General features: G+C 39.4%; 1 protein-coding gene across 1 annotated transcript in view; it reads left to right on the top strand.

Moving 5' to 3' along the window:
• Positions 1 to 7,966, top strand: part of LOC104966753 (potassium channel subfamily K member 2-like) — a 13,013-nt gene extending 5,047 nt beyond the window's left edge. Inside the window, exons 2-9 of the mRNA XM_010796003.1 lie at positions 1,354 to 1,525; positions 3,132 to 3,238; positions 3,390 to 3,502; positions 4,629 to 4,719; positions 5,209 to 5,326; positions 5,644 to 5,804; positions 7,503 to 7,689; positions 7,821 to 7,966. Of these exons, the coding sequence (XP_010794305.1) occupies positions 1,354 to 1,525; positions 3,132 to 3,238; positions 3,390 to 3,502; positions 4,629 to 4,719; positions 5,209 to 5,326; positions 5,644 to 5,804; positions 7,503 to 7,689; positions 7,821 to 7,966 (1,095 nt within the window). The remainder of the gene's footprint in view (positions 1 to 1,353; positions 1,526 to 3,131; positions 3,239 to 3,389; positions 3,503 to 4,628; positions 4,720 to 5,208; positions 5,327 to 5,643; positions 5,805 to 7,502; positions 7,690 to 7,820) is intronic.
• Positions 7,967 to 12,262: the final 4,296 nt, after the last annotated feature.

Here is a 12,262-nt window from a genome sequence, read left to right on the forward strand (position 1 = left end):
GTAATTGATGGAAAGAAAAGGAAAGAGAGAAACCAGTGGAGCACGAGAGATGGATGATACCAGATCAGTGTTTATTATAGATACTTAACACATAAAAGCAACTGTTTATATGTGTTAGTTAGCAACTGTCTTCCTCAACTACATACATTCTTAATCATTCCACAAATAATTACGCAAAGGGACAACTTTAAATGTTTTAGTAACTAGAGATGTGCTCATAAGAAATTCGGAAACTCAGCATTACGCTCTTTTAACGACCCAAACACATTTAAATTACGACCATGGCAATATTGCTTTATGTCCTTGAGCAAATAGGATGTGTTTGATTGTAGAGGATGAGTGAGATAATAAACCAGCGTTGTGTTCCCTCAGAGAGTTTACCTACGTGTTAAACATCCAGAACATTTCCATTGCATACATGCCATGCAGTTCAAACAGACTGGACCTACTATGGGTTGTTTTGTTTTCCAATGGGAAGCACAGTGAAAAGAACATCTACAACATGATAAACATTTTATTTTTTATATAAAGGAATATTAAAATCCTCATAAACAATTAGCCTATATCCATTTATTTAAATCAGACATCTTGCAAACCTTGCGTTTTTTTTCTACAACAGCAGTTTCCAATCTTGGGGTGACCCCTCAATAAGGTCAACAGATTCATGTGTTTGTGTCTGCTTTTCAGACAAACTTGATTTTCTTGCAAAAAGATTGATTATTAGAGAATCCAGATCCAGAAAATATTCAACAAGTTCTGAAGATAAATACATTTTGTGGTGGAGTTTTTCCAACAACATATGCAATTTATGACAAGAGACAAGACACTGATTCATTATAAGACTTCACTACGGTTAGCTATACTTGTAAGGCTGAATGAAACTATGCAGAAGTATCTTGGCCTCTGAAAAACTGTAAAAGCTGTTTCACTGCCCTCCTTGGTAGTCCTCTGCTCTTATATTAGCAGAGCTGGGAGAAGTACTCAGATCTTGAACTTGCGTAAAAGTAAAAGTATCAGAGGAGCCTATATGGCCAAAATCCTCACCTAACAGTACTTTCCTATACCTCAAGTCAATAACCATAGAACATGTGAAGGGGGGCTTTTGAAAGTCTGGCCTCCCTCTGAGTTTGGGAACCACCTCCCTGTCCTGCACCTCCACCCTCCCCTCATCTCTCCCCTCCTCTCCTCCCTCCTCCTCTCTCCCCCCTCTCCGTGATATCCCGCCGCTGCACCGGTGTGTTCAAAAGCCGGAGCGCAGGCGGAGAGGAGCAGATGGTCCAAAACTGAAAGAGAAACACCAGAGGAAACATCTCTGTGCAGGAACATGTGGACGCAGTAAATGCACATTGGTAGTGCAGCCGCATCGGTGTCCGATCCGCGGTCAAAGTAGAGGAGAGCAGCGGAAGAAACACGGAGCGCTTGTTCGCCCCCCCGGGTCAGCACCGCAGGGAGGAGACAAGCAGGGGAGGAAAGATTCCCCTAAACACAGTGAGAGCGTCGGATGAGGAGAAGAGGAGAGCGGAGGGCATCGGATAGGCAACAAGGAGTGAGTCGAAATAAGTTATTCTCAAACTTCAATTTACTCTAACTTCAAACAAGTGTTACAACATCTCTGCTCAATACAATTGTAGTTGTTGTTATGGTTAGTTTGATTTAATCTAAAATGTCAAATGCTTATTTTTTTATTGTTACTACCCTGGTGTGAGCTTACCTTTCCTCTTCTATCCTGTGTTTCACCCTTCTTCTGTGGCTGGATTTCCCTAATAAAGGTTTATCTCATCTTACAATTCAAACTGGCTGCATTGTTAAAACAACAATTTCAAGCTAGTTTTGCAGTGGTACACCATTTTCAAAAGTAATGTAGCTCAGGCAAGATGTTAGGTTGTTAAATTGTTCTCCCTATCTTATTCCTGCATAGTCTGAGTGTGTGTGTGCGTGCGTGTGCGTGCGTGCGTGTGTGTGTGTGTGTGTGTGTGTGTGTGTGTGTGTGTGTGTGTGTGTGAGTTTTTCAGATGGTCGGTTTTCCTTAACACAGAGAGGTTGACTATTTCAACTTGTCAGACATTCAGTTAACATGGTTCTTACATAAACACCGGGAGTTTAAGATATTTTAATAAATGATCATATTATTCTGACACTGTTAAATAATATAGAAATAATGATGTGGTGGAAGGTAAACAACCAGATTTTTTGTATTGAACAATTTTCAATCTCATTCAAATTGAATACAATGTTTTGATATGATTGCTGAATTTTAAAGAAACGGGCTCACATTAAATCAATGCTTGTTGTAGGCTACTTTATCGTAGTGTCACCTGTGACTTAATTGAACAGCAACAGGAATACAAACGTTCAGTTCGGTTCAGTTTGTTTTATACAAGGAAAAAACAGTTATAAGATTTCATGCCTTGATGTTTTGGGTCCAAATGTATAATTACTTTTCATAAAACATGTTTTATCAAAATGTCTCGCCTCTTCTGTCTGAAGGAACAGAGTCCTTATCCTGCTGACCCTCCCTTAACCTCTCCTCCTCTCTGCTGCACTGCTTCTTCATTCACTCCCCTCAGACATCACACACACTCACACACACGTTCGTACTCTCTGGGATGCACTATAGGCAGGGCGGGTCCAACAGCGTGTCACTTACTTCCCGAACCTGTTAAGCTGCCCCTAAGAAAATCAAATGTAATGCCTTCAAAATCTCCTCACGCCTTCATTATAACAACAGCCTGTACTCCCGTCTCAATTCGTACAACAATGCCAGGCTTTCAACCAGAACCAAAAGTCTCATCACACCTGTTTCACACTGTTCTAGGAATGATTTTAAGATATTATATATTGCCTTTAAGGAACTTCTTGCCCTGGTTTTCAGACTGTATTTTAAACTCTGTAATCCTGTTAAACCTAATTGTAAATCCTCAGGCATGGAAAAAAAGCCAAATAACCACAAAAGGTGCAAAACTATCATAAAAATACACAAAATGACAAAAAAGTGACAGAAGAGAACCACACAGATAAACAAAACACCTCCATTTGAAACATTTCAAAAGACATCAATATTTGATTGGAGGGGGGAAAAGATGTTTGAGGACACAAATCTCAATGTCTTTTTATCTAATTTCCCCTGACAGTGGCAGCTCCAGACTTATTGGACCCTAAATCCGCCACTCACAACACCAAGCCCCGCCTCTCCTTCTCCACAAAGCCAATCACACTGACTCCCCGGGAGGAGAGTGAGGTGAGAGAAAAAACAGAGGAGTCCAGATTTTTAAAAGTAATTTCTTTATCTCTTGATTCACACGGTGCTCATGTAACAGTGGGGAAAAACACATATTTTAAAAGTTTATAAAGTATTTATGTGAGTTGATTGATCAGTTGAAGTGTTGTAGATGGTTGCCACAGTGATGAAATGGAAGACGGTGACGGCCATCTTTCTTTTGGTGGTCCTGTACCTGGTGATGGGAGCAGCAGTCTTCAGATCCCTGGAGCAGCCTCACGAGAGGTAGGCGGGAGAAATACATTTACAGCTGTCTGTCTGCGGCGCTACGAGAACAAACATCCATCTATCCCTCAATCTCAAACCTGTCGCTCCCCTGTGCACATTTGGTATTTTATGATGTCTTTAGATTTCATTCATGATTTAGAGATACTAATGTCTGCAGGAAAAACAGGCTGAGCCACCAAAGAGAGTCACAGAGGTTGAGAGGTCACAGAGGTGTGTCCTACTAAGACAGGGGTGTCAAACTCAAGGCCTGGGGGCCAAATCCGGCATGTGACTTCATTTTATGTGGGTTAACCCTAACCCTAACCTAACCCCACCGCTTGCAAAGAATATAATACGTTTATTATACGGCTACATGCCGATTTACAGAAGCACGTCGCCCCTAAACTACATGTCCCACAATGCATCTCGTTTTGTGACGTGCGCACTGAAGAGACTTGCTGTTATTTCCCCTGGACTTCTGCTTTCAGACGTAGTTAATTATGAAGTTATTACCCTATCCGATAATAATCCAATTCAGAGGCAATAATGTAATATAATACATTATTTTATATATACGATATATTTATACATGTATATTTATATAGTCTTAAAAGTTACAACCGGCCCTTTGAGTGCAACCATAATGCTAATGTGGCCCGTGATGAAATTGAGTTTGACACCCCTGTACTAAGAAGACCACTATTTTGACGACAAACAACCATGTATATCTAAATTACTTTGTATACAGACTTGTGTATACATTATTCAGTAAGTGTGTTATTAGGATTTTTAGTTATACATTTCCAAATCTAATTTTAACAACCACAAAGCACACAAAGCCTTGACCCTAGGGTGGGAATCACTGCTGTAGACTTAGTGCCTTAGTGGGTGATTACAGCAAGAAAACATCTCTATGTTATCTTTTTCATTGTAGTGCTTCGAGCTTAAATATGATCTTTCACAAGTCAAGTCATTTTCACACAAAAAAAGATAAACACATTTCATTTTAAGAAAATGAGCCGTAAAGTCATCGTTCAGAGTTATTACTGTATTGTTTTTCGAACAAGGGTTTTGAGAAAGGTGGACTCTTATTGTGAAATATGAACTAATGATCAGAAACATTTCTCCCATACTTTCTCTTTAGTGCCCAGCGTTTGGCCATTCTCACCCAGAAGCTGGAGTTCCTGTCCACACACTCCTGTGTCAACCAGAGCCAGCTGGAGGAGCTGGTTAAGGTTAGACCTGCCTCACATTAAAAACTACATACGTTTGATTGAAATACTGTTCTGTATTTGAACAGTTATAATGCAGCACAGTGCAGTGGATTCAGCACCATGGACAGCTCCTACAGCTTCTTAGGAGGAGAAGGAGGACATGTGTAGCCACAGATATTGTGTTTCTGTTTTGATACTCTCATCCAGTTACATTTCTGAATGATTAAACCCTTCACAGGGACTCACACTTTAGTGCATTCTAGGAGACAGCTTGCCCCGCCCAGTTTGCCAAGTTGTATTTTCCGTCTTCTATTGGATCCTTCCTGCAGCACTACAAGAAAGACAAAGCTCAAAAGCACCAGCTAAAATGTTTCGTGATAATATTTACTGCACAACATAATATTTGGTTTCTAACCAGGATTTGATAGTTTCCAATGGTAAATCAATACTAATTGTTGATCTGAAAAACACATTTAAACATCTCTCTTCCTCTCTCTTTCTCCTCTTCAGCAAGTAGTGTCTGCCATCCGCTCAGGAGTGAACCCTGCAGGGAGGCTGACCAATCACAGCAGCCTGTGGGACCTAAGCTCCGCCTTCTTCTTTGCTGGGACTGTCATCACAACCATCGGTAGGACACACAGTGTTGATCCCTCTCAAATTCCTCCTATCAGACAGACCTTCAATTACTTTAAAATGACTCACACTTACTCACAGGAGCACTGCCATGTTGCTCCAGAAGTTCAGAGGGTTCACTCTAAAAGAATAAAATAGAGATTAAGAATAATAAATTGTTTAAAAATTCCCAACACATGTAGAGTATATAACAAGATAACCACATACCCCTACTTGCATGTTTATGTGTTATTTCAATGTGCTTGTTTCAACTGCTGTGGGAAGTATGAAATGGTGATTGATATCCTCTTTTGGTGTCTCTGTTCTCTGCAGGTTTCGGGAACACCTCTCCCCACACAGACGGAGGAAGGATCTTCTGCATCATCTACGCCTTGTTGGGGATTCCTCTGTTCGGCTTCCTCCTGGCCGGCGTAGGAGATCAGCTCGGCACCATCTTCGGCAAGGGCATCGCCCGAGTGGAGAAAATGTTTGTGGTGAGTCCGGGGTAAAGTTCAATCACGTACGCTGGGCAGACATACAGATATTGTTTTACATATTTGAATTCTTTAGGCTTCCCTGAATAATGAACATCAAGAGATAAATGTGAAACATATTGAGGTGATAGTTATAGGGTCAACCTATGGAATATAAACAAGAATACATTAAAAGAACGTAGTGATACGTGTGCATTTTAACAAACGTACAAAAACATTATCTTTGAAAGCTGCACTAACCAACACTGAAATGACATAAATGTTTTCTCTGATTTATGAAGTTTTTACTTGGTTATATTTGAGTTTCGTCCTCATAGTTTGTTATGATTTACAGTAATGAGGGGTTTTGTTTTTGTGCTTACTAAGTTTTTGATGAGGAATTAGGCAGAATAAGGGTTTACATGCAAACCCTTTTAGAATTAGAGATTAGTTTGTTTGTTTTGTGTCGTTTTTTAGATTCACCTGTAGTGTCTCTCTGTAAAAACAGTATTTCTAAGAGGAGATGGTTGAGTCTTTAAAGGAATGCCTCAGCATTGTTGTTTTAGGTCAAGTCTTCAGCTCCCAATAAGAGAAACAAAGCTCACAAAATGTGTGTTTTTAAAGTTGAATTTGCTGCTGTTTGAAATATGCGTTCGAGCCTTGAATGAAAGGAGCTGAAGTGTGCAATGTAGAACGATTTGCTCCTTCTGCTGCTCTTAGGGCACCCGAGGGATGGAGTAATGAATATTATGATTAAGGCTGAGGACAGAGGACAAAAGTTCATTGTGTAAGTCTGTGTCTGTGTGGGTGTTGTCAAAGCCGTTTTGCTCTGTGCCCAGAGTGTGTGAGACTGCAGCATTATCCTCAGTGAACACTGTGAATGTCTTTTCTTTCTACTGCACCCAGGGGACCAATTTATGGAATAAGGCTATTATTACTTACAGCGTCTATCTGTTTTACCAAATCACCTCGAAAGCTGTTGTCTCTCTGGTCCATACTGATATATCTCAATAACTGTTGAATGGCTGGCTAAGAAATGTTGTAAAAACATTTATGCATCCCAGAAGATGAATCGTATCACTTTGTCAATCCTTTGACTTTTAATCTTTGTGACTTTTGGTTTTAAATTAAATGTCCAAAGAAATATTGAATGCATGGTTGCTCACTAATTGCTAACAATTGAATGTAAATGGTAAACGCACTGAGTTACAACGCTATCAATGAGTCAAAAAAACATATATACAGTGATAGAGCTATACTATGTTCACCCTCCAAGTTTACATTTGATGAAGCTGTAAATTATCATTGGATTACCAGTTTTTGGTCATAAACCAAAGTATTATATAATAAAGAAATTGTGAGCTGATGATGATGAAGCTGATAACGCTTTATTAAATGACAAAAATGGCGCCAAATTGATTACAATTCAATTCGATTTAGTCTTTATAAATTCAAAGTCCTCCTCATGCGCCCTGCTCAGATACATTTGGTTTGAACAACAAGTGCTTCTCACGGATGGACAAGTTAAATGTACATATTTTAGCATCAACATATCTACATTGGATCCATTTCAAGATTCTACTTGTTGCCACTCAAATTGATTTAAACACACAATGACCACAAAAGCTTCATGTGTATTTACAGTGATCACAAACAGCCCATCTGTAGAGTTTGTAAAGGTACCTGACGTGTCCTGTCTCCTCTGCCCCTCTCTCTCAGCACTGGGACATCAGTCAGACAAAGATCCGGGTCATCTCCACGCTGCTGTTCGTGCTGTTCGGCTGCCTGCTGTTTGTGGCGCTGCCAGCGGCCATCTTTAAACACATCGAGGGCTGGTCTGTGCTGGAGTCCCTTTACTTTGTGGTCATCACGCTGACCACCATAGGATTTGGAGACTTTGTGGCAGGTACAAACACAAAGCCAATGACTGAAGAGCAAAATCAGACAGCTAATTTAAACCTGTCTGTCTCTCTGCCTGTATCACCTGGTGAACTCTTCTTGATGTGTCACACTCATTGACTCTGTCTCCATGTCTAGGTGGTTCAGAAATAGAGTACTTAGATTACTATAAACCAGTTGTTTGGTTCTGGATTCTGGTGGGACTCGCCTACTTTGCTGCCATCCTCAGCATGATAGGAGACTGGCTCCGAGTCATCTCCAAGAAGACCAAAGAAGAGGTATGAGAGCACTGGTTTGATGTTCAGTGATTTCTCCAATTTTTCCCTTTTTTTGGTTTTGTTATTTAAAAAAAAAACTGCATTGTGTGATGATGACAAAAATAATAATAATAATAATAATTTTAAAATGCAGGGGGAATTATAAAATGTTGCGCCCAGGCTGTTAAATAGAAAAGGCATTGATATTAAATAAAGTGAACATTTATCAAAACATTTTTATTATGTAATGCAGTGTTATTAGAAATCTGTTTATCTTTCGATGTATTTGTGTCTTTCAGTAAAGTGACTCAGGTTCTTCATGCTACTGTTACAGCGCCTCAACTTTTGCCCTCTGCTTAACGACATTTCAATGATTAGACTGTTTCCTAATCCAATCCACCGTCTGCCATCTAAACACATAAACGCAGTCGTATGCCATTACCGTGAGAATCTCCAGAGAAGAAAGGGGTCATTCAGACAACATGTGATGACGTCTTCATCAGATTGAAAAAAATCTTATAGCACTACTCTTTCAACAAGAACATGCTGACATGACATGGTGTAGCCCTCAGCTAAACATAATTAGTTGTATTATTCAGGTCTGAAACTGTTAATTGGTGATGTGTGTGTGTTCTTATTAGTGGGGTATAGTCTGAAGTACAGGCTTTGAAATGTGTTAACAGAACGGCTCTAGTCCTCTTTTAATGAGTTCTAAGGACAAAACTGAAGCCTACTCATCAGCATAAATATCCTGGTTCAACACATTGAACACGTTTTTTTTCTCAACCTACCCTAATTTGGATTTCGGGGGAAGGAGCGCAATTACAGAACGTCATTTATTTTCTAACTAAAGGACAATAGCATGCACTTATATGTTACAGCTATTGAGTTTATATAAAACATCTTATTCAGACGGGAAAACATTTACAAAAAAACAAAACATTCAAACATGGAAAAGACATAATGTGATTTGGTCATCGACTGACAGGTCATGGATAACTGATTGTCCATGGATATAGTAATTTCATTGTATTATCAAATGGTGATAATAATATATGGTAACTCTATCAAAAAGAAACAGGTCACTGTGGTGAGACATTTAGACAAAACACTTTTTAAAGGTTATGTCTTTTTTTAAATTATTTTACATTTTGCCACTGTCATCAAAGAAGGAATCGTTTTTCCAGGAGTTCCTTAAAGGTGACCTATCATGCAAAAGGCACTTTTGTACGTCTTTTATACATGAATATGTGTCCCCGGTGTTCCAGGGAACTCACCAAGTGTCAGAAAACACAACCCTCTCTCTTTTCCTCCATACCCAAACCTCTTAAAAAGGGGCTGCAACGGATCTGATACAGACTGATCCAGATTTGAACACTTCTATGACGTCACAGAAGTGGCGCTACGGCTATTGGGCCAACTCCACCAATCAGGAGGAGACAGCCACGGACATTGCCGTTCCAAAGCGCTGGAGACGCTGTAGTACATATGCCAGGCCTGTAGATGGTGCTGTTCTCACAGAATCAGCCCATGCAAAGACAGTGTTAAATTGACCGAAATGAGGAATGGCTAAAATGCATGATCTGTTTGGTATTTTGAAAAATAAAAAGTATAAATATGCCTTATATAGGTATGGTCCTACACTATATTATTCAAATATAGCATGATAGGTCCACTTTAACTTAAAAAATGTACAACAACAACAACTCATTGCATGAATGTTAGATTCAACACAGACTCATTGAAAGCAGAAGCTCATATTTCCAGAATAGATATATGTTTTTGTAAACAAACACCTTGCATGGATGAGGGTCCACTCCATACGTCTCCAGGTTCTGAGCCTTCTGGAGGAAGTTGAGCTCTGATATTTCAGGGATCTGACCTCTGGAGACAAGAACAATAAGCCAGTTAACTCGCATTCACAACCAACGTCAAACTATTACTGTGTTGTTCAATTTCATCATCATTTGATTTGAACTGCGTACTGTTTTTGATAAATGTGCTGAAGTCTCTTCTCCTTAGCGTATTGACATCTTTTAAATTGTTGATTTTATTGCATTTAAATTGTCTATTGTTTTTTTACTTGTACTTGTGTTATGGCGTGTGAGCTGTACTGTGTGATTCTTTGTATGTTGTGTTTATTTGACTGTACAGCACTTTGGTCTGGAGGTTTTAAAGTGCTTTATAAATAAAGCTGTATTGTGAGTCAAAACATTTACTCTCTGTCAAACAAGCACATGGTTTCCTATTCTACCCTAGTTTATCATTCTGCCAGCAGTGTGATGAATTTTCAATGTTCAGGTGTAGTTTTTTACTTCGCTGACAGTAAACTATTGGGAGATGCATATCTGATTGTTCCAGACAACATGGAGGCAATGACCTATAGAGGGCAGTGCAGGACCAGGCGGTGCCTTTGCCCACCTGGGTTTACCCTATCCCATCACCCGTGAAGGCATCATCTGGAGGAGTCTGACAGCCTCACTGTGTGTACCTGCTGGGACAGGAGGCTCTGACCTTGGCATGCTCTGTCTGGCTGTCTCCCACTTTAAGGGCAAGGAAGCAAAGCAATGTTAACTCAACCTGACCGCCACTATAAATTCACATCAGTCCCTTAGCATAAAACAAACACTGCACTATCTATGAGAGAATGACATAACTACCATTCTGAAAATCCAGAAAGGTAGTCATCCCTTGCTAACCATTTTAAAGATAATGACTGGGGACCGCATCCATCACCCTGGTCATCGCCTGCTGTATACTTTATAAGATTCAAGGCTTTTATTGTCATTGGTGCATAGCTACAGTGTAGTTATGACAATGAAAATGCATAAATAGTGCAGAATAGTCTATATACAAGTAATTGGAATATTGATATAAGTTGCAAACAGATGAATGTTATGGATGTTCTTTCAAAAAAAGTGCAAAACCTGACCTTTTACTGTTAAAGGAGGGGACATGGCAGCAGCCTAACATCTACCAAAGTGTTTTACGAGAGCAACAACTTGGGAAAGGAATCAAGAAACTTCTCTGATAAATTATAAAACCATAGACTTGATAACACTGCCTTTTATTTTCACTACTTCTGACATCCGACCCTTGGAGATTAAATCGTGGCAAAATGTTCCTAGACTCTTTGAACTATAGCCACCACCAATAAGGGAACGCATCCTTATTCACCCAGCCGGCCAAACGCTGCAGTCTGAAGGATGTTTTTGTCTGCTTCTGTCAATAGCCAGGCATGTGAAGCATCAGGGACTGAACTGAACATGTGCATGAACATTTCAGTGACTTGTTTTGCAGAAGTGGGAAGGAAGGTCTACAGAGAGAGTGAACAATGTCTGCTCAACAACACAGTACCAAAAAGATGCTCAAATGCACAGAATGTAATACTACTTAAGTATCCTGGAAATGTTTGTGAAATGTGGTATTTTGGTTAGAGGAAATCAAAACACAACATTAAATATCAATAATGTCTACTGTATCTTAAAGCATGGTTATCATGTATACCAGGGTATATGCAGGAATCCTGAAGTCAAATGTAATACCTTTTAAGACCCTTTCCATACATTTTAAGACCTCATCGCCACTTCGAATTCCAACCGGTTACATTGGCGACACACTTTACCTCACATTGACTATATACAGTATTGATTGTAAGATAGCACAACTAAACAGCTTGTGATAACTCCTTATCATAATTCAGATAGAACAAAGCACAAGAGAATTAACTGTGTGACCAACCCAATGCAAGGTTTATGAGAAAAAGAAACCATTAGAAAGTAGTATTTGATTTAGGCATTGTTCCCAAGAGATGCAGACTTGCATTTCCCCATAACGATGTTGTTTAACAACCGGCGTAAACGGACCTTCGCGCGCTATCAAGCAGTGAGCGTGCGATGTCCTGTTCAGATGACGTCAAATCCAACGGGATGCCATAAATAAACTACAGAATCACACTACACACCTACGCAATGATTACATTCAGGCAGACTGTGGAATACAACCTCTTTGGACCATTCATATACTTATTGAAAACAAGATACAAAATGTAATACCTTGGAAAATGTTTAATACTTTTTAAAAGCCTTAATTTTCGCTAAATTGATTTATCAACTTTTAATACTTTTTAAGACCCCGCGGACACCCTGGAAAGTACTCAATGCAGACAAATGTGTGCTACAAGTTTATATACATCTAATGATAACATGTATAAAGTATATCGTTATATATTATACTTATCAATATTGAATCAGGAGCTAACTAGCTGAGGTCCTTTTCATTCAAGATGATTCTCCGTTTATGTCATATTTTTAACACATGAGT

The sequence above is a fragment of the Notothenia coriiceps genome, unplaced genomic scaffold (genome assembly GCF_000735185.1).
Source record: "Notothenia coriiceps isolate Sejong01 unplaced genomic scaffold, NC01 NC01_scaffold00002209, whole genome shotgun sequence".
NCBI classification, from domain to species: domain Eukaryota; kingdom Metazoa; phylum Chordata; class Actinopteri; order Perciformes; family Nototheniidae; genus Notothenia; species Notothenia coriiceps.